Genomic DNA, 22,778 nt, shown 5'->3' with positions numbered 1-22,778 from the left:
TTCTGATTAGATCTCTGACCTCTTTAGTTATTTTTTCTTTGTCTTGTTTCTTTCATATCATTTAATTATTATTATTTATTTATTTATCTATTTTCTGTTGCTGCAACTGATTTGTACTTTAAAATAAAGTATTATAGCTCAGTTTATAATATATTGTTCCTTCTGTATAATTTCTTGTATATGCCAAATAATATTTAATTAAAGTTAAAAAAAAAAAAAAAAAAAAAAAAAACATCCCTTAACTTTCTGCAACAAGTTTCTTTTTTTTTTTCTTTCTTTTTTTTTTTTTTTTCTTTTTTTTTTTTTTTACTTTTTTCATTAGACAGGAAATTCCATTTTCTCCTCTTGTCCACAAAGGTCACATCTGCCTGCATCATGTTTAGTAGTAAACTATTTGACCTTGATAAGATTGACTTCCCCTGTAAACCACCATCCTGTCCTGAACTCTGGAGCTGTAGATGTGATGTTACAGACTGAATAATCTCTCATAATAAAACTGTAGAAGAGATGTCACTACAAATTGTTTCTACTTAGTGAAGGTATGATGATGAGTTGAGTTATTCTTGGTTCTTTGTGTAACTGTCCATCCATGTAAATATGTCTATTTCAAAGTCTCTGCTGTGACTATGATCCTATAAATTAATTCAGAGGAGACACTGTGTTCCTGTCCTCACCAGAAACACTGGTCTTGGACTCATATTAAATGTATTGACTAGTATTAATTCTGTTCTCTCTTCCTTCTATTGACTTTCAACCAGCCGTCTCATTGCATGTAATATTTTCTTACTGTTCTTTACTATCATCTCAAAATATACTGCTCATGTACCTCATCAAACCCAAATCCTTGCTTTAAATTACCACCAACTCTTAAAAACGTCCCTGCTGCTTGCAGTTTCTTGAGGATGATATAACCTATTGAAAACATCCATCAGGACTGTGTGATGTGGGTTAAAGAAGAAGACATGGTGGGACATGGTATTTGTCTGAGACAGACATATAAAACCAAAAACTGTATATAAAAGGTATAAAACACACGGAGAGACACTCTGGATATAACATATATCTAATTAATTATTAGAAATGTAATATTAATTGTGTAATTTTCTACTCCATAATTTTTTAATTGTATTGATTTTAGAAAAGTGAGTTCGTTTTCAGTCTTAGTGGGAACTGGCTCACCCTCCAGTCCAGTAGGTGGCGGTAATGCACCTTCAACGATAGCCTGTAAAAGAAGAAGCCCCTCCCCCACGGCCACGCACGGTTGATGACGGAAGTAGTCGGCACGTTGACACGTCACTGAGGTCATACGTGAGGAAAGATGGCGAGCACCTATGAGAATTTCAGCCTGTAAGTGAATAAGTGAATAACGTGTAATATCACCTGTGGCTTCGTGTTGGTGAGGAGGCGCGTGAGCCTCCGCGAGCACTTCAGTGACGCGGTTAAAACCCGAACACGTCATCTCCACAGTGGAAGCACTGCTTCGTGATTCGTTCAGCCAAAGCTAACGTTAGAGATCCCGGAAAGTTTTATTCATTAACGATCTCTTCCGATCGAGCTGCGTCTGATAGCAACAAATCAATAACTCTATGTAACGGCCCGCGGAGTTCCGGTACAGTTTCTATCAGCTGTGGTCGGTTACAGTCAGCTGTGGTCGGTTACAGTCAGCTGTGGTCGGTTACAGTCAGCTGTGGTCCGTTACAGTCAGCTGTGGTCCGTCAGCTGTGGTCCGTTACAGTCAGCTGTGGTTCGTTACAGTCAGTTGTGGTCCGTCAGCTGTGGTCCGTTACAGTCAGTTGTGGTCCGTCAGCTGTGGCCCGTTACAGTCAGCTGTGGTCCGTCAGCTGTGGTCCGTTACAGTCAGCTGTGGTCCGTTACAGTCAGTTGTGGTCCGTCAGCTGTGGTCCGTTACAGTCAGCTGTGGTCCGTCAGCTGTGGTCCGTTACAGTCAGCTGTGGTCCGTCAGCTGTGGTCCGTTACAGTCAGCTGTGGTCCGTCAGCTGTGGTCCGTTACAGTCAGCTGTGGTCCGTTACAGTCAGTTGTGGTCCGTCAGCTGTGGTCCGTTACAGTCAGCTGTGGTCCGTCAGCTGTGGTCCGTTACAGTCAGCTGTGGTCCGTTACAGTCAGTTGTGGTCCGTCAGCTGTGGTCCGTTACAGTCAGCTGTGGTCCGTCAGCTGTGGTCCGTTACAGTCAGCTGTGGTCCGTCAGCTGTGGTCCGTTACAGTCAGCTGTGGTCCGTTACAGTCAGCTGTGGTCCGTTACAGTCAGTTGTGGTCCGTCAGCTGTGGTCCGTTACAGTCAGCTGTGGTCCGTTACAGTCAGTTGTGGTCCGTCAGCTGTGGTCCGTTACAGTCAGCTGTGGTCCGTTACAGTCAGTTGTGGTCCGTCAGCTGTGGTCGGTTACAGTCAGCTGTGGTCCGTCAGCTGTGGTCCGTTACAGTCAGCTGCTGATAGCGGGATGGCGGCGTTGTGGTGCCCTGTTGTTGTGTTGATGGAGTTTGGTGGTGTTGTTGTGTTGTTATCTGTTCTGAATCGGTTGTGTTGTGCTGTTTTTGTGTTATAGTGTGGTATTGTTGTGTTGTTTTTGTGTTATAGTGTGGTATTGTTGTGTTGTTTTTGTGTTATAGTGTGGTATTGTTGTGTTGTTTTTGTGTTATAGCATGGTATTGTTGTGTTGTGTTGTGTTGTTTTTGTGTTATAGTGTGGTATTGTTGTGTTGTTTTTGTGTTATAGCGTGGTATTGTTGTGTTGTGTTGTTTTTGTGTTATAGTGTGGTATTGTTGTGTTGTGCTGTTTTTGTGTTATAGTGTGGTATTGTTGTGTTGTGCTGTTTTTGTGTTATAGTGTGGTATTGTTGTGTTGTGCTGTTTTTGTGTTATAGTGTGGTATTGTTGTGTTGTTTTTGTGTTATAGCGTGGTATTGTTGTGTTGTGTTGTTTTTGTGTTATAGTGTGGTATTGTTGTGTTGTCTTGTTTTTGTGTTATAGCGTGGTATTGTTGTGTTGTCTTGTTTTTGTGTTATAGCGTGGTATTGTTGTGTTGTTTTTGTGTTATAGTGTGGTGTTGTGTTGTGTTGTTTTTGTGTTATAGTGTGGTGTTGTGTTGTTTTTGTGTTATGGCGTGGTATTGTTGTGTTGTCTTGTTTTTGTGTTATAGCGTGGTATTGTTGTGTTGTTTTTGTGTTATAGTGTGGTGTTGTGTTGTGTTGTTATCTGTTCTGAATCGGTTGTGTCCCTGCAGGCGCACTACTCCAGAGAAGTTTTACATCGAGGCCTGTGACGATGGCTCTGAGGACGTCCTGGCTGTTGACCGGGTGTCCACTGAGATGACTCTCACAGGTAAGAACACACCTGGCTGGATGAGAGCACCTGGATAATCAATGAATCAATACAATATGATTAGTAATAAAATCCTGTTTTGTGTTGTGGACGTTTGTTGACACTAACCGTTGTTGTGTCCTCAGTGAGGCGGGACGTCCCCGCATCAGCAGAGACCCGGTCTATCTGTGGACTGATGGGGACTGTCCGTCTGGTGGCAGGTGAGTTCAGGGTGATGCGGAGGAGGATCGCAGCTGGATCTACCTGACAGGTGCGCTCTCACCTCCACCTGTCTGTTTCAGGGACGTACCTGGTGGTCATCACCAAGAAGAAAAAGGTGGGAGACCTGCTGGGACACGCCGTGTGGAAGGCTCTTGACTTTGACATCATCTCCTACAAGAAGACGATCCTCCACCTGACAGACAACCAGGTGGGATCTGAGAACAGATCAGCTGTCACTGGTTACAAATTATGAATGCATCGTTTCGGTCTCACATATCTTCGGCGGGAGAAACTCAGTTTAAACTGATCCGGGTCTCATCGGTCCTCCGAACAGAACTGAGACATCTTAAGAAGACGACCTCCAGACTTTTTATGTATTTTCTCTGAAGACTCTCACTGATGGTTTTTCTTCACAATCTGAATGTGATGATACCGTTTGGTGCCGTTTCCCTCGACGGCCTGCAGATGGTGCCAAAGCTCTCTGAGAAACATCCTGCTCATGGATTCAAACACCATTCATCTGAAAGTCAGTGATGAGTGAACCCAGATAGTAGCAATAATTTAGATAAATATTCAATATCAAATAAATATATACATGTAAATAAATGGCTGCTCTGTTCCAATCTTTTGCTGGAAAAAGTTTTGGAGGAGCTGAAGCAACCATTAACTGACCTACATCACAGAGGCGACACTGTTTGAAGTAAAGTCCAAAAACACCACTGTAACACACGGCAGCGATGTCACTGTGGTCCGGGAACATCTAAAAGTCAATGATGATGCAGAGAAGGCAGCAGGCTGATGGAGAACTGGAATACACGGCCGCTATAATTTATTGACGGTTGTTCGGGGAAACGGTGTGTGAGATCAAATCATCCACTTCCTGTTTGTGCTCAAATTCCATCACGAACTGGAGTGAAGGTGAACTTCTGAGAGGAAACAATGACGTCTTCTAACGGAGACTCGAGGTCCTTCCCAGATTTCTAACTGACTGACTGGGAGAGACTTCCTGCCACGAGCTTCCTGTTCTGTCTCTCAGCTCTGTGCTGGACGTGTCTCGTTGCAGATGCAGGACAACAAGAGCTTCCTGTCCATGATCAACAGCGTGCTCCACACAGACGGCTTCTACTTCGCTACGGACTACGACCTGACCCACACTCTGCAGCGGCTGGCCAACACCAGCCCAGAGTTCCAGGAGATGAGTCTTCTGGAGAGGGTGAGACGCACAGCAGCCCGTCTTAGAAGGACACAGAAAAACTGTCTCTTCTTCTGTCTCTGACCCCACAACGTTTCCTGATTGAGGTTGTGTCCTGCATGTCCTCTCCAGCTGCCTGTCTTTGTATTAACAGCAGCTCTCTGTCCTTGTTGCAGGCCGATCAGCGCTTCGTCTGGAACGGACACCTGTTGAGGGAATTCATGACGCAGCCAGAAGTGAGACGGAGCGTCCAACCTGTTCAACATGTGTCACTTCTGTCAATCATAGTATCAGAGTGTCGTGTTGTCCTGAAGCCTGTTGAAGCAGCAGGCTGCAGTCACAGTGTTTATCAGACTCCACTCGACTCCATCAGACTCCACCCGACTCCATCAGACTCCCTCAGACTCCATCCGACTCCACCCCACTCCATCAGACTCCATCCGACTCCATCAGACTCCCACCGACTCCATCAAACTCCATCCGACTCCCTCAGACTCTATCTGACTCCACCAGACTTCATCAGACTCCACCTGACTCCATCAGACTCCATCACACTCCCTCCGACTCCATCAGACTCCATCACACTCCCTCCGACTCCATCAGACTCCATCACACTCCCTCCGACTCCACCAGACTCCCTCAGACTCCCTCCGACTCCACCTGACTCCCTCTGACTCCACCAGACTCCTACCGACTCCACCAGACTCCATCAGACTCCCTCCGACTCCATCAGACTCCCACCGACTCCATCAAACTCCATCCGACTCCCTCAGACTCTATCTGACTCCACCAGACTTCATCAGACTCCACCTGACTCCATCAGACTCCATCACACTCCCTCTGACTCCCTCCGACTCCATCAGACTCCCACCGACTCCATCAAACTCCATCCGACTCCCTCAGACTCTATCTGACTCCACCAGACTTCATCAGACTCCACCTGACTCCATCAGACTCCATCACACTCCCTCTGACTCCATCAGACTCCATCACACTCCCTCCGACTCCACCAGACTCCCTCAGACTCCTTCCGACTCCACCTGACTCCCTCTGACTCCACCAGACTCCTACCGACTCCACCAGACTCCATCAGACTCCACCTGACTCCCTCTGACTCCACCAGACTCCTACCGACTCCACCAGACTCCACTAGACTCCATCAGACTCCACCAGACTCCCTCAGACTCCACCTGACTCCCTCTGACTCCCTCTGACTCCACCAGACTCCCTCAGACTCACTCAGACTCCATCCGACTCCATCAGACTCCCTCAGACTCCCTCAGACTCCATCCGACTCCATCAGACTCCCTCCGACTCCATCAGGCTCCCTCTGACTCCCTCCGACTCCATCAGACTCCCACCGACTCCATCAAACTCCATCCGACTCCCTCAGACTCTATCTGACTCCACCAGACTTCATCAGACTCCACCTGACTCCATCAGACTCCATCACACTCCCTCCGACTCCATCAGACTCCATCACACTCCCTCCGACTCCACCAGACTCCCTCAGACTCCCTCCGACTCCACCTGACTCCCTCTGACTCCACCAGACTCCTACCGACTCCACCAGACTCCATCAGACTCCATCCGACTCCATCAGACTCCCTCAGACTCACTCAGACTCCACCTGACTCCACCAGACTCCACCAGACTCCCTCAGACTCACTCAGACTCCATCCGACTCCATCAGACTCCCTCAGACTCCCTCAGACTCCATCCGACTCCACCAGACTCCCTCCGACTCCATCAGGCTCCCTCTGACTCCCTCCGACTCCATCAGACTCCCACCGACTCCATCAAACTCCATCCGACTCCCTCAGACTCTATCTGACTCCACCAGACTTCATCAGACTCCACCTGACTCCACCAGACTTCATCAGACTCCACCTGACTCCACCAGACTCCCTCAGACTCCTTCCGACTCCACCTGACTCCCTCTGACTCCACCAGACTCCTACCGACTCCACCAGACTCCATCAGACTCCATCCGACTCCATCAGACTCCCTCAGACTCACTCAGACTCCACCTGACTCCCTCTGACTCCACCAGACTCCTACCGACTCCACCAGACTCCCTCAGACTCCACCTGACTCCCTCTGACTCCCTCTGACTCCACCAGACTCCTACCGACTCCACCAGACTCCACCAGACTCCATCAGACTCCACCAGACTCCCTCAGACTCACTCAGACTCCATCCGACTCCATCAGACTCCCTCAGACTCACTCAGACTCCATCCGACTCCATCAGACTCCCTCAGACTCCCTCAGACTCCATCCGACTCCATCAGACTCCCTCCGACTCCATCAGGCTCCCTCTGACTCCATCCGACTCCATCAGACTCCCACCGACTCCATCAAACTCCATCCGACTCCCTCAGACTCTATCTGACTCCACCAGACTTCATCAGACTCCACCTGACTCCATCAGACTCCATCACACTCCCTCCGACTCCATCAGACTCCATCACACTCCCTCCGACTCCACCAGACTCCCTCAGACTCCCTCCGACTCCACCTGACTCCCTCTGACTCCACCAGACTCCTACCGACTCCATCAGACTCCATCAGACTCCATCCGACTCCATCCGACTCCATCCGACTCCCTCAGACTCACTCAGACTCCACCTGACTCCACCAGACTCCACCAGACTCCCTCAGACTCACTCAGACTCCATCCGACTCCATCAGACTCCCTCAGACTCACTCAGACTCCATCCGACTCCATCAGACTCCCTCAGACTCACTCAGACTCCATCCGACTCCATCAGACCGACAGGTTGAAGCAGCAGACTGTAGTTTTAACTGTAACGCTGAACCATTCTAGCTGGTCTGCTGCTGTGTGAGGACGGTCTGACTGTGAGACATTCAGAGACACCAGGTCACATATGAGGATGTGGACCATCCCTCCATTAAAGTGAATGTTCAGTAGGAGAAGAACAGTGACACACTCTAATGGACATAGAGATACAGAGACAGGAGGACACAGAGAGACAGAGACAGGAGGACACATGAGTTAACTGAGGTTCCATCCAGCTCCTGTCTCTCAGTATGAGGAGTGAGGACGTGTCCATGTAAGAGACAGAGACAATGATGAGACTCAGAGTCTCTCAGAGACACCACAGCTGGTCTGTTTCTCTCTGAGGAGGAAGGAGACAACAGCAGAACCAGGACCTGACTGATGAGCTGGTTGGACTCTGTCCAGGATGAAAGATAACCAGGAGACAAGGACAGAGAAACAACCAGGAGACAGAGACAACCAGGACTCATAAAAAACAAAGAGACAGAGACAGGAGGAGGAAAGAGACAGTCCCTCTCTCTGAATATTGTATGAATAGTGATGTAACCTGGATCACATGAAGTATCTGTTGTATTTTTAACAGAACCTGATCAGAACATTTCATCATCTAACTCTGCTCTCATTTCACAGCTACACAAGTTTGTATTTCCTGTTGTCCACGGCTGTATCCTTTCTGCTGCTGCTGTTCATCCTCCTCCTCCTCATCAGAGGTCAGAGGTCAACACTCCTTCAGTGACTGAATGACCTTTCATGTTTGATTGGAAGGTTCATAGTTTTATCTTCATACCGACTGTTTACTGTTGTCATGAGAAACGGAAACAGCAGCTCAGTGGTTGAAGATGTTCATCAGGTGTGTGCGTGTCCTCACTGGTCCGTGTCAGTGCTGCTGCTTTCTTAACACGTGTGTTCCCCAGTCATCACCATGAAGTCCAGCTGCATCAATGGAAAAGTTTTTGAGTGGGCGATCGTCTCCAGGAGGAGCTGCTTCAGAGCCGGAGTCCGTTACTACATCCGAGGTAACTGGATTGCATTCTGGGTACTCCTGAGTCCACTGGAACCATTCTGCAGTGGTGTTTAGTTCTGTTGATATGTAAAAATATTTCAATTAAAACACTTCTTTATTCCAGGAGAACCGGAGTGTCTGTACACACCACAGACGGTTTATAAAAGTGTTTGTAGCTTCCAGGTCTGAAAAATTGTTCTGATTCAGAAGTATCTTCAGCTGCAATACCAGCGAGTGCCACCAGAGGTCGGCTCCAAAAATCCTCCGGCTCCATAGACTCCCATCAAATACAAAGTGAATAAAATGTGTCCATCAGTTATCTCGGTGTTGTTAGCTAAAGTCACTCCTTCTTATTAGTTTTCTGGAGGTCCATCTGAAAATAATCCCTCATTCATTAGAAAATAAGATTCAGAAAGACCTGTTTTTGGGGGCGTGTCTGTTTGATTGACAGGTCTGTGGTGCAGTCAGGTTACAGCTATCGGTGGGCGGGACGTAGTATCGTCAGGTTTCCAATCAGATCTAGTCAGATCCACTGCTGGCTCCTCCCCCAGCTCGTCCAAATATGGTCACTTCCTGCTCCAAACCGCTCCGAACTAGCAAAGATGGTGACGGACAGAATCTGAACTGGAGGATTCATAACATTCACAAACCAACGATGACATCACTGCTGGATAATGCTTGGTACAGATAGACAAAAACAATATGAGTGCAGCGTTAGATATTAGTTTCATGTCAGCTGTTAAAGAATGAATTTCATGTGACCCCACCAGAAGAAATATGCCATGTAGACACATCCAGCGGACATTAAAGATGTCCTCCTGTGGACATCCTGTCCTTCACCTTGTTAACATGTCCGTGTTACATTATTTCATTTCCTCCAAGACATAAGAGTGAAATAATCCCGTCTGTTTAGAGATAGTCAGGCTTCCTGATATCACAGACTTCCTGTCAGTCCAGGGGCGGAGCTTTTTATATACTTGAGCTGCAGGCGAGGTAGAGCTGCACATGATGAATGAAGGCGAAGGTGTCGGGTACCATCTGAACCACATGAAGAAGCAGTAGATGTGTAACTGTGATGACCACAGATGAGTCTGTAGAGGTTTTATCTGTGTGTTTCTGTCTGCAGGCATCGATTCAGAGGGACACGCTGCCAACTACGTGGAAACAGAGCAGATCATGCAGCACAGCAGCGCCAAGGCCTCGTTTGTTCAGGTGAGCCTCAGACAGGAAGCTGCTAGTCAGAGGGAATAACTAAAGACTCACTCAGATCAGAACGTAGAGACACAGAAGTTCAAAACTCTCCATCTTAGTCTCTGCAGTGATAAATGTCCTGTTTGATGCCACATCATGACAGCAGCACTGTAAACACCCCGAGGGTCTGATTCACTGTACCAGTTCCTGAATGTGTCCCTCAGAGTTCACAGGTAGCTTCATAATGTTCCCACTGAATGAAACCAAGTCAGCTGCTCATCACGGAAAGGTCTGGACCTGCTGCTCAGTGTTTGTTGGAGGATCTCATCCACCATCCTCCTCTTTTATGGTCTTTTATGATCATGTTTTATTATTAGCCAAGTTTTGTGCTATATAGTGTTTTGATATTTATATTTCAAGAAGAGTAAAATTCCTTTTCTTTCTTCGGTCATTCTGTTGGCTGGAGTCTCTTTAAAACATGACAAACATCTAATTTAAAGAGTGATTTGCAGATCAATGACTCACTTATTCAGTAAATCCTGCAAAACAAGTGCAAAAATAAATGTGAAAACTTTTGGAATAAACACGAATATACACTGCTCAAAAAAATAAAGGGAACACTTAAACAACACATCCTAGATCTCAATGAATGAAATATTCCAGTTGAAAATCTTTATTCGTTACATAGTGGAATGTGTTGAGAACAAAATAACATAAGAATGATCAATGGAAATCAAAATCATTATCCCATGGAGGTCTGGATTCAGAATCATACTCAAAATAAAAGTGGAAAAATCAGATCACAGGCTGTTCCAACTTCTGTGGAAATTCCTCAAGACAAGTCAAAATGAGGCTCAGTAGTGTGTGTGGCCTCCACATGCCTGTATGCACTCCCTACAACGCCTGGGCATGCTCCTGATGAGACGACGGATGTTCTCCTGAGGGATCTCCTCCCAGACCTGGATCAAAGCATCAGTCAACTCCTGGACAGTCTGTGGTGCGACGTGGCGTTGGTGGATGGAACGAGACATGATGTCCCAGATGTGCTGGATTGGATTCAGGTCTGGGGAACGGGCAGGCTGGTCCATAGCATCAATGCCTTCATCGTGCAGGAACTGCTGACACACTCCAGCCACATGAGGCCGAGCATTGTCCTGCATCAGAAGAACTCAGGGCCCACTGCACCAGCATATGGACTTACAACGGGTCTGAGGATCTCATCCCGGTACCTAATGGCAGTCAGGGTACCTCTGGCTAGCACATGGAGGGCTGTGCTGCCCTCCAAAGAAATGCCTCCCCAGACCGTCGCTGACCCGCCGCCGAACCGGTCCCGCTGGAGGATGTTGCAGGCAGCAGAACGTTCTCCACGGCGTCTCCAGACTCTGTCACATGTGCTCAGTGTGAACAGGGCGCCGACGGAGAAGCTGCCAATCTTGGTGTTCTCTGGCAAAGTCCGATTGCCCCGCACGGTGTTGGGCTGTAAGCACAGACCCCACTTGTGGACATCGGGCCCTCGTACCACCCTCATGTAGTCTGTTTCTGACAGTTTGAGCAGAAACATGCACATTAGTGGCCTGCTGGAGGTCATTTTGTAGGGCTCTGGCAGTGCTCCTCCTGTTCCTCCTTGCACAAAGGAGCAGATAGCGGTCCCGCTGCTGGGTTGTTGTCCTCCTACGGCCCCCTCCACATCTCCTGATGTACTGGCCTGTCTCCTAGTATCTCCTCTGTGCTCTTGACACTGTGCTGACAGACACAGCAAACCTTCTTGCCACAGCGTGCATTGATGTGCCATCCTGGATGAGCTGCACTACCTGAGCAACGTCTGTGGGTTGTAGACACCGCCTCATGCTACCTCTAGTGGTGAGGACACTGGCAAAATGCAAAAGTGACCAAAAATCATCCAGAAAGGACGAGGACAGAGAAATGGTCTGTGGTCACCACCTGCAGAACCGTTCCTTTATAGGGTTGTCTTGATAATTGCCTCATTTTCACCTGTTGTCTGTTCCATTTGCACAACAGCAGGTGAAACTGATTCACAATCAGTGTTGCTTCCTAACTGGACAGGTTGATTTCCCAGAATTGTGATTGACTTGGAGTTACATTGTGTTGTTTAAGTGTTCCCTTTATTTTTTTGAGCAGTGTATTAGAGATATGAGTAAATCAGGCCCGAAGTGGAGTACAACAGTCTGAGCATGTCTGCAGCTCACTTTAATGTGTTGGTAAGACATACAGCTGCTATCCTGCTCAAGTGAGGCAGTCCACTGCTGCTGTGTCCATGTTTGTCCATCTACGCCGGACGTGTCTCTATGTTGTGAAGGAGGACTGAGTGTGTGAAAGCTGGAACATGGTGTGTTTGTGTGATCTGTTTCTCCAGACGAGAGGCTCCATCCCCTTCTACTGGTCCCAGAGACCCAACCTCAAGTACAAACCAAAACCTCAGATCAGCAAAACGGTCAACCACGTAAGTTCCCTCCGCGCCCACCTGAGAACACCTCTGGGTCAGTTCACCTCTCTTCACGCTGCTTCCTCGTCTCTCTGGGTTTTTATCAGCTGGATGGATTGCAGAGACACTTCGACTCGCAGATTATTATCTATGGAAGACAAGTAATTTTGAACCTGGTGAGATCACAACGTTTTCATATCTGTCAGTGTGCCAGCTAGATCTCGATCTTTCCTGGTTTAATTATAAATATAATCCTGATTTAAGAAGCAGCAGACAAAGGAAATGACTGTTTGAAAGATAACTACTCATCTGTGTTCTTCAGATCAACCAGAAGGGCTCAGAGAAGCCTCTGGAACTGGCTTTTGATAAGATGGTGACCAGCCTGGGGAACGGCATGATCAAGTAAGATCTGTGTGTGTGTGTGTGTGTGTGTGTGTGTGTTGTATTCACTGCTGCAGGTCGTTGACTCTCTGGGAACACTTGTCCTCTTGCAGGTACGTCGCCTTTGACTTCCATAAGGAGTGCAGTCAGATGAGGTGGCACCGGCTGGAGCTCCTCTTGGACATGGTCTCTGAGACGCAGGAGGACTTTGGGTCAGTGAGCTCTTTGTTGTGTGTCTGAGACAGTACCCTTGTCTTCTCCGTCCAAGGTAACCGTGTGTGTGTGGATGCAGGTACTTCCTGGTGGACGCAGACGGAAAGGTGCTGCAGAACCAGGAGGGGACTTTTAGGAGCAACTGCATGGACTGTCTGGATCGGACCAACGTCATCCAGAACCTGCTGGCCCGACGCTCGCTGCAGTCCCAGCTGCAGGTAGGACTCTGGAGGAGAAATGAATGAAGAGCGGTGATTCACCCTGCAGAGAACAGCTGCTGTGCTCAGCTTGGATTCACGTCGGTTCCACTGGATCTCAGCGATGATGTAAAATGAAGAGTAAAAATCAAAACTGCAAGCAGTGCTGCACATCAGGGAGCCAGTGGGTCGGGGCCGCTGGATCTCCAACGCATTTAACAAAAAAGCACGGGCTTCTCGATATATCATCATCAATGCCTTAAGGCTATTCTGACCCGATTTGATGTCGACGTGATCTTCCAGCTCGACGAATCACGTGAAAGTATGAAATATTTAATTTCCTGTTGCCAGCAGGAGGCGCTATGACTATGAGCAAATATTACCATAGAGGTGTCTTCAGGGGCGGACTTTTATCAAAGATGTAACGTTTGAGGAAGATTGGAATATGTACATAAAAGTTACAGCAACTTGTAGTTTCATGGCGAGAAGCTCAAAATGGCCGCCACATCACAGGCACACCGATCGACGAAAACAAATTCTTTTAACAACTTTTCATCTCCCAGTTGTTAAGATGGGACAGACAAAATTGAAAGTTGGTCCGACAAAGTCTGTAGGAGGAGTTCATTAAAATACAATTGCTAAAAATAGTGACTAAATTAAAAATGACGGACTTCATGTTAAGTTGAGGTCGGGATACCAACAGATTTTTTTTTTTTTGTACATCTCTGTGTGATACACATGTCCAACAAATTTGGTGCATGTAGTTGAAACTAGGTGCCAGGGCTGCAGTTTAGGGGGTGCTAGCGAGCCATTAGGCCACGCCCACTCACAAAACACATCTCGGATGTATCGTCTCACCACGCCACATGTATGTGCCGCGTTTCGTGAGGTTTCAAGATTCCTTTGACCTTAAACATTAACTTCCTGTGTCACGGCAAAACATAAAATTTTGCTGCATTGCCCTGGCAACGCCCTTTGACGATAACGCACAGGCTTCTCAATATATCATCATCAATGTGTTAAGACCATTCTGACCCAAATTGAGGGTCTTGTGATCAACTAGCTTTGAGTAGCATGTGAGAGTATGAAACATTTAATTTCCTGTTGCCAGCGGGTGGCGCTATGACTATGACCAAAATATGACCATACAGGTGTCTTCAGGGCCGGACTGTTGTCATGTATGTAAAGTTTGAGGAAGATCGGACAATGTATAACAGAATTACAGCAACTTGTAGTTTCTCGGCGAGATGCTCAAAATGGCCGCCACGCCACGGGCACACGGGAGTATTTTTGAGTACGATAAACCCTCCAAAAAGGCAATTCTTTAGTAAGACAACAAAGCGGAAGAATACTAATTCCTTGAAGAACAATAGAGGTTTCGGACCCTAAATATAAATGTCTCAGAACTTGTGTGTGTCTGCAGAGGATGGGAGTGCTCCATGTGAACCAGCAGGTCGAAGAGCAGGCGGACTTCGAGAAGATGTACAAGAACGGTGAGTTTTCGTCACACCAGCCGACCTCAGCGGTCTCCATCAGACCGTTCAGCTACACACACGGTCACCAAACATCAGTCCACCACACTGCTGACTCAGCAGCTGCTGGTTCTGTCAGAGGCCCGGTGAGTTCTGCACCAGGACGCTGCTGGAGAGACGCTCTGACCCAAAACAGTTCACACTTCTCCTGCTGGTCTCTCAGCGCATCCGATGTCCCTCACCTGGACAGGCTTAATACTCGTCCTTCACCTGATCTGTGAGCCGTCATGATGTTTAAATATGATCTTCTCTTCCACTTCCTGTCTGTTTACATGCAGCCTGGGCCGACAACGCTGATGCCTGTGCCAAACAGTACGCCGGCACCGGTGCCTTAAAGACGGACTTCACCAGGTCAGCGCTCGTCCACGTAAACATAAAGCTTCCCGTCGTGTCCTCCATCTGAAAAAGACTCTGGTGGCAGGTCTGATGGAGGTTCCTCCCTGTAGGACATCACAGTTTCACCAGCGATCCACTCTCCTGCCCGACACTCCTGCTGCCACCTTGTCGACATGTTTAGTCTAGTTTAGCTCTATTTTTTAGCTATTTTAGCTCTGATTGATGACCTGACACTTGTTCAGGTTTACAGACAGATATTATGTCATATTTCACTGTGATATGTGGACTAGAAGAAGGACAGAGTGAAAAAGAAAAGCTTTTAATGGAGACGGATGGTCCTCTGGACAGCATGAATGTCCTCAGTTGTGTCCTTTTAACATTCAGATGTGCAGCTGTGAGTGCTGAGATGAGTTGTTGTCTCTCAGGACCGGGAAGAGGACTCAGTGGGGGCTGGTGATGGACGGCTGGAACTCCATGATCCGATATTACAAAAACAACTTCTCTGACGGCTTCAGACAGGTGCGTCCAGGCTCTCGTGTTTCTGAGTGACTTCGGCTTCACAGTCCAACTGGAACTGGGTTCTCCAACCGGTTTCCTACTAATTGGAGAACCTGCATTAGAACCATGAATACATATAATGTCTGCCGAGGTCAAATAAAGCTGCTACACCTTCATTGACCAGACGGGGCTGCTGCAGCCCTTTTACCACGTCGCAATGTTTCAGAAGTATGTGGACTCTGTGTGTTGGTTCGAGTTCAGACAGGGGTGGAGTTATTTGTCCATACGAGGAGTAAAGAGGAGCCAGTACCAGGGAATTCAGTTCAATTTGATTTATATAGCGTTAAGTCACAATACAGGTTATTTAATTTTGCACTGAACACATTAAAGTCCTTACAGCAGAGCTTTATAACATCGTACAGAGAAACCCAACAATTCAACAATTCATATATAAAAAACGTCCTCTTAACGGGAAGAAACCTCCACCAGAACCAGGCTCAGAGGTGGGCGGAGCATCTGAGGGGAGAGCAGAGAGAGAAAAGGACAGTATAGAGATACAAGACATGAACTGTTGGTGAAGACGACAAGCGCAGAGCAGAGACATGCAGCTCCATGACGGGACATCTGCAAAAGAAAGAAGAGAAACTACGCGAGCGAAGGAACTGAATGGAGACAACAGATAATAAACAGAAACTATTGGAGAGAAGAAGCTTGAAGTTAATGAGATGTGATGGTGAGATATGAGTTATAGAGAGTGAGAGGAAAGAAGCTCAGTGTAAAGCGAGGTCTCCATTCAGTGTTCTCCTCTAATGCAGGACTCCATTGACCTGTTCCTGGGGAACTATGGTGTGGATGAAGCTGATTGGACGACCCCTCTGCGTGACCCCAAAGACTGGAAGTTCCTGACAGTAAGAAGGACTGAAGATGATCCACTGATCAGTTGTTTTTCTTCTGACGTCTCTGATGTGACTCTTCTTCTTCTCCTCCTCTTCTAGCTGCCCATCATCATGGTCGTAGCGTTCTCCATGTGCATCATCTGCCTGCTCATGGCTGGTAAGACATTTTCCCGCCAAACATCAAAAGGTTTATTAGAAATGAGTTCACGTCAGTTGCTCCTCAGTCTCAGAGAGCAGAATTCATGTGACGTCTGTCCTCTGCCAGGTGACACGTGGGCTGAGACACTGGCCTACGTCCTGTTCTGGGGGACAGCCAGTGTGGTGACGGCCGGCGTCATCCTCTTCAACGGACGCGACTTCGTAGATGCTCCCAAGCTGGTCCAGAAGGAGAAGCTGGACTGAATGTGTGTGTGTGGAAAGCAGCTTGGCCCTGGCGAACTCACCACCTCTTCCTCCAGCTCTTCATCACTCGACCCGCAGCATCAGCAGGCGTGGAGCCTTTACTGACAGGCTGGGGGGAGAGAGGAGGGTGGTGGGTGGCCGGGCCAGCCCGCCGTACGAATAAAGCCCAAAGACAGAGACTGGACGTGCGTGGGCCTGCTGCTGTCCACACTGCAGCCGCTGGAGAGGACAGGACTGTCTGTCCACTCGTCCTACTGGACACCGAACGTCCACAGGTTCTTCTGACGGAGCTCTGGTTCCTCAGCAGAGGAGCGCTGTGGCACCTGTGTACATTATCGTTTCTCCAACTTTATTCTTCTATTGGATGCTTTGTGATCAGCTTCAGACCAGCTTGTGCGATGTCACTGACAGCTGTAATAAATGACTGTGTGTACGGTTTGTTTGCCTTTTTAGTTTAGCAGCTGTCGCCGTCGCTCAATGTTCAGCAGCTCTGTCTCAGGTCTGTGCTTCACCGTGACTTCCTGTTCAACGCCTCAAACAATTCTGGATAAATGACATGAAAATATCCACCAGCTGCTTGTTGAACGGAGCAGTGGCACTTCATCACTTTATTTACTCTGGAAGTACAACCCTGTTTCTAAAAGAGTTGTGACAATGTGTAAAATGTAAATAAAAACAGAATAATAATAACAGAATATGGACATAAACCCATATTTCATTTCAAATAGTCCAAAGACAACATATCAAATGTTGAAACAGGGAAATTTTATTGTTTTATGAAAAAATGATGCTCATTTTAAATTTGATGGCAGCAACATGTTTCTAAAAAGTTGGGAGAGGGTCAACAAAAGACTGGAAAAGATGTGTAACGCTAAAAAAAACAAAGAACATCTCACAACTTATTGGGTTACCATGGCAACAGATCAGTAACATGATTGTATATAAAAAGATGATTTCAGAGAGGCAGAGTCTCAGCAGTGAAGATGGAGAGAGGTTCACCACTCTGAAAGACTGGAAAAATAGTGCAACAATCCAAGAATAATATTCCTCAACATAAAATGACAAAGAATTAGTGGATTTCATTGTCTACGGTTCATAATATCCGTAGACATATTATACAGGACAAGGGACAAGGCTGGAAACCAATATTGGATGGTGGTGATCTTCAAATTCAAAATGAGCATATATTTTTCATAAAACAATTACAAATGTGTCTGTTTCGACATTTGATATGTTGTCTTTGGTCTATTTTCAAATACATAAGTTTACATCATTTATAAATCACCATATTTAGTTTTTATTTACATTTGCCCAGCGTCCCAGCTGTTTTATAAATGGGGTTCTACATCTGATTCATATTTTCCAGGTGTTTGGGATCAGTCGGTAAATAAAGAGTATAGGAGTCACACATAGACTCCACGGTTTCTTCTGCACACTGTGTGGTCTGTTGGAAAGACACTGAAGGATGTAAAGTCAAAGACTGGGTGTTGTGTAAGAGGCTCAGTATGAAGTGAGTGCAGCAGCAGCAGGTCCCGACCAGCTGCTCGTCTCCATCAGAGGAGCAGCCGGGTGTTAGCGGCAGGCTAACAGCTGTGTTTTGGTTCTGAGGCCTCACATGGACCGAGATCTTCACTTCACAACATCACCGCTCATCACTGCTATTTTCTCTCGTTGGTGTTGGTTTTGATTTGTGGCCGAGACGTTGTGTTATCCGAGCACTCGGTAGTTTTACCGTCCATGAACAAGGTCCAAACACGTTGATTTATACTTGCTGGGTTGATTTGGTGAATTGGTGATCAGCATTTTTCTCTGAGCTACAAGCAGATGTTATGATTGTTCTGAGCCGGGTCGGAGTTATGTCACATGATGTGAGTGTGATAAAACCACAGACTGAATATAAAAGTGTTCGTAGCTTCCAGCTCTGAAAAACGAGGCCGATGCGGAAGTTCCTTAAATTGCAATACCAGCAAGTGCCACTAGAGGTCGGCTCCAAAAAGCCTCCGGCTCCATAGACTCCCATTCAACTTCTCTCATCAAATACAAAGTCAATAAAATGTATCCACAAATTTCCTGTGTGTCATTTGCTAAATTCACTCTTCCAGATTAGTTTTCTGGAGGTCCATCTGAAAATAATCCCTCATTCATTGTCAAATAAGATTCAAAAAGACCTGTTTGTGTGTCTGTTTGATTGACAGGTCTGTGGTGCAGTCAAGTTACAGCTATCGGTGGGCGGGACGTAGTATTGTCAGGTTTCCAATCAGATCAGTTAGATCCACTGCTGGCTCCTCCCCCAGCTTGTCCAAATATGGTCACTTCCTGCTCCAAATCGCTCCGAACTAGCAAAGATGGTGACGGACAGAATCTGAACTGGAGGCTTCATAACGTTCACAAACCAACGATGATGTCACTGATGGTTTCTGATTGGATCAAACATGTTCACAAGTCCATATTATTTCAGTTGCAGACATGAACTGCCACGCACACTATATCTGATCTTTTTGTCTCACAGCTGCTTCTTGGTTGTTGCAGACTTCTGTCGTACAAGCAGCAGTCAAACATCCGTGTGAAATAATATCTGCTCGTAAGCGTGTTTAATGTGACTCGTGACGTGTGAATATTATCTGACACTTCAGCTCCAACATGACTCGTTCATCTCAGTTAATATTCTGTTCTCCTGAACGTCATCACGGCTGTCAGTTTACTCAGGTTAGTAAAACTTGAATGTTTTTTGGTCATATTTTGGTAAACCTCAGACTGCGGGTGTGCTCACATGCTGCTGTGAAGGTCGCCGTGTCCTCCACGAGGCCCAGTGAGCTGCAGATCAACGTCCTGCGGGCGGGCGGCCACAGCGCTGATCTGGAGTTCAGTCATGGCTGCACCAGGCTCCTGCATTGTGCACTGGTTATTGAACTGAAACTATTCACGCCTGAGTGATCTGGACAAACAAAACCATGTGAAGAGAGGAGGAGAGCAACAGTTTCCTGGAGAATCATAAATCTGCTTTAAGGCTTTAAGGCCGACGCGGTCTGAGCCTTAAAGCAGATTTACGGTTCTGCGTTGTGTGAGCAGGGTTCCGGTCCGGCCCACTCGGACTCGGTCCTCTGGAGGTTCCACCTCTCTGAAGGAGGAACCACGTGGTCCGACAGAACAGAGGGCTCAGTGTAGAGTCAGACGGACCATGGAGGAACGTTCAGCTTTATTACGGAGTAAACAACATACTCATGAAAACTACGTGTCCTGTTCTTTAAAAAAAAAAAAAAAAAAAAAAAAAAAAAGCGCATTTTTTTATTAGTTTATTTTGGGAAAAACAACAAACAGCAAAATTGAATCTGACAGTTTGATTGATGGTTATTTGATTTTGTCCTCCAACAGTCTCTGAGTCAACTCAGAGAAACATTTGGAGATAAGTCAGGTTCTTCAACTCTTCTCATGGCAGTAGATCTGAACTCTGCAGGAACTTAAAGGACCAGCCTGCTGTTATTCACTAACGGTCGTCCCACCCTGTCGGCTCAGCTGATTGGTTCCAACTTCAGAAGTTGATTCTACAAACAGCTTGATGTGCTTCTCTAAAAGTAGTTTAATTATCCACCTGGCTGCTCTGGTTTCTTATTAATATTTAACTGGAACTCATCCAGGAGGAAACTGCACGCTGGTGTTATCAGTTGGTTTATTTTGTTTTTTTCTCAGCAGGATCACAGAAAAACCAGCCGTCTGATTTTAATGAAACTTGGTGGAAGCGTGAGGAAGAACCTCTGACATGTTGGAGCAGATCAGAGTCACAGGGCAGATCGAGGAATCATTTTTCACTTTCATTAACTTTGCGAGTCAGGGCCGCTAAGTGCCATACGCCTTAAAATCCAATAGATGGCAGTAAAGTTCAACAGAGACGATGGATGGCGGCATCGTCCTTCTCCGATGGTTGATGTCACGTTGTGAGCTCAGCATCGTGATCTTTGTCCCGGTCAGCAGGATGACCTGTGAATGGAGCTGAACCTGTATGTTATGATTTTATGATTAATAATAAACTCTGCAGAGCTCCTGAATATATTCTGCTGATTGTAGTGGCACGACTGAGGCAGGACACCGTCTCCACCTTCAGTCTTTTACATGATATCACGTTAACATTGTGTATGGGAACTGACTGCACAAACACATCATCATTATTCGTGGACATGGCTCAGCTCTAACGTCGACAAATCGTAGGCTGTTCTAGAAATAAGATGATTGTGCATCTCAGTCCACATTCACAGTTCCCAGTGATCCTCGGACACACGTGGACTGCAGTGTCTCAGCCTGAATTTTCAGGAACGACGACCGATGATCCTCCCTCGTCTCCAGAGGTGTAGCTGGGCTTTTACCTGGTCACCCAGCGCGCTGTCTTCTGCAGATGATTTCCTCTATTAGCACTATTAATGAGCTCCTCGTGCACTTTACTTGACAAAAGCGCAGCTGTTAGCATCCAAGCAAATCAAGTTCAAAGACGTTAGGGAGACTGCTAGTTTATCACTAACTGGAGTCTCACACTAAACTTTCATTGTCTAAACACTGCATTTAACTAAAAAAAAACCAGCGACAGTCCCTTAACTTCAATATAACTCATTAAAGCTCACAGACAGAAGTACCGTTACATTAAACGGGCTGAATATTGGGGAGTTACTACCGAGACGACCAGCTACCAGGAAGCCAAAAGTTGCATCACCCTCATAGGTCCCGCCCCCTAACCAATCAGAAACCAGGAAACTGTTGTCTGACTAATTAGAAGTAGACTGAACAAACAACAGCAAAATTAACAAGTTAAGTTTTACATCATGCCTTGCAAACAAACTTCTCGGGGTGCATTTAAGGTCATAGTAAATCACATTACTCTCAGTGAAATAGACATTTAAAGACAATGTTACCCATAGTATGGTCATACAAATAAAATAAAGAAATAGCATCGGGTTTTGAGAACAAAATAACCCAGGGTGTTACAGCATGTGTTGATTTATGTCAAAGAAACTCCATCAAGATATTCATTAATAATAATAATAATAATAATAATAAACTTTATTTGTATAGCACTTTTCAGTGTACTTCACAGCAAGAAAATTACATCTAGTGTTTCATATATAAAGAAACATAAATATAAAAAATAAATAAAATGCATAAGAACAGATCAAATTAAACACAAATAGAGTATTTAGATAACACGTTCATGAAAATGAGGACCAACAAGTAAACACACCCGTCTGCTGCTGTAAGAACTGCTCTGATTTAATATATTAATTGGAAATATATAGATAAGCTCACATTGAGAACACCATAAAACTGTGACTCAAATGTCTCGACACAAATTTACTGATACACCTGTGATGCAGTAAAACCTGCAGCGAGATGCTCAAAGGTGGTATTTATGGCCGGGCTGCAGTGTCACACGGGGATTTTCTGTAGTGACCAACATGAGGGTGAATTGTGAGTTTTTGAACCTCACATCTCATTTTACATGACACCACACTTATGAAACGAAGCACAACTCCATCAGGCTGTCTGAGCTGGAAGGACTTCTCTCCACAGCTGACCATTTAGTTCAAATATCCAGCTTCCTTCCTTCCCCGAGCCTTTGCTGATGTTTATGAAGTGAATGTTGATTAGATGTATGATTAGATATGTGACTTTAACTATTGTTATTTATCAGAGCAGGCACCAGTACTTTGAACAGCCTTGATCTAATGGTAATATAGTGTTTCCGTATTTATTGTTTTATTGTATGTTTATTGCCTCGAAGTCCGTTTCTGCCTCTGTGTCTGTATCAGCTGTTTTATAGGCTCGATTGTTTTATGAGACTACTGCGATTTAATTTTATTCCGTATGTGATTTCGTTAAAACAGGAGTTTGAAGATCTCAATCTGTGGGACGCCAAAAACATCCTGAAAACTAAACATATCAAATGATAAATATCCACCAGTGTGTTCGGCTGCAGACAGGTTACAACCTCCTCATGGTTTATATGAGCCTGCCTGGATCAGACCTTCTCTGATTACAGTCTGGAAACCCTGTTCACATTAAAGTTCACTCTGAAGGACGGACCAATCAGAGGCCAGTGTCAGTGGCTCAATACTGCAGTGGTGGTAGTGAACACAGTGGTCGGTGCTGATTGGTTAAAGCTGTTCCAGTA

The 22,778-nt window shown here is 46.1% G+C and overlaps 2 protein-coding genes across 2 annotated transcripts; both read left to right on the top strand.

The window, feature by feature from the left end:
• Positions 1 to 1,283: 1,283 nt before the first annotated feature.
• On the top strand, positions 1,284 to 17,062 carry sacm1lb (SAC1 like phosphatidylinositide phosphatase b). The gene is made up of 20 exons (XM_069172016.1): positions 1,284 to 1,347; positions 3,240 to 3,337; positions 3,463 to 3,537; positions 3,619 to 3,746; positions 4,602 to 4,751; positions 4,907 to 4,966; positions 8,163 to 8,196; positions 8,447 to 8,548; positions 9,662 to 9,747; positions 12,101 to 12,187; positions 12,277 to 12,345; positions 12,492 to 12,571; positions 12,664 to 12,762; positions 12,843 to 12,981; positions 14,384 to 14,453; positions 14,771 to 14,843; positions 15,254 to 15,347; positions 16,142 to 16,234; positions 16,322 to 16,379; positions 16,488 to 17,062. The coding sequence occupies exons 1-20, from the start codon at positions 1,319 to 1,321 to the stop codon at positions 16,622 to 16,624; spliced, it is 1,761 nt and encodes a 586-aa protein (XP_069028117.1). The 5' UTR covers positions 1,284 to 1,318; the 3' UTR covers positions 16,625 to 17,062.
• Positions 6,844 to 8,155, top strand: LOC138211892 (putative uncharacterized protein DDB_G0290521; the record flags this gene model as incomplete). The annotated part of the gene is made up of 2 exons (XM_069172065.1): positions 6,844 to 7,240; positions 7,274 to 8,155. Coding segments are annotated over 2 exons (702 nt in total), but the record flags the coding sequence as incomplete, so codon positions are not given.
• Positions 17,063 to 22,778: the final 5,716 nt, after the last annotated feature.

This window comes from Embiotoca jacksoni, unplaced genomic scaffold (genome assembly GCF_022577435.1).
Source record: "Embiotoca jacksoni isolate LCO1_2020_lvr unplaced genomic scaffold, fEmbJac1.0.p SCAF_50, whole genome shotgun sequence".
Taxonomy (NCBI): Eukaryota; Metazoa; Chordata; class Actinopteri; family Embiotocidae; genus Embiotoca; species Embiotoca jacksoni.
This window is presented reverse-complemented; position numbering and strand designations above follow the sequence as displayed.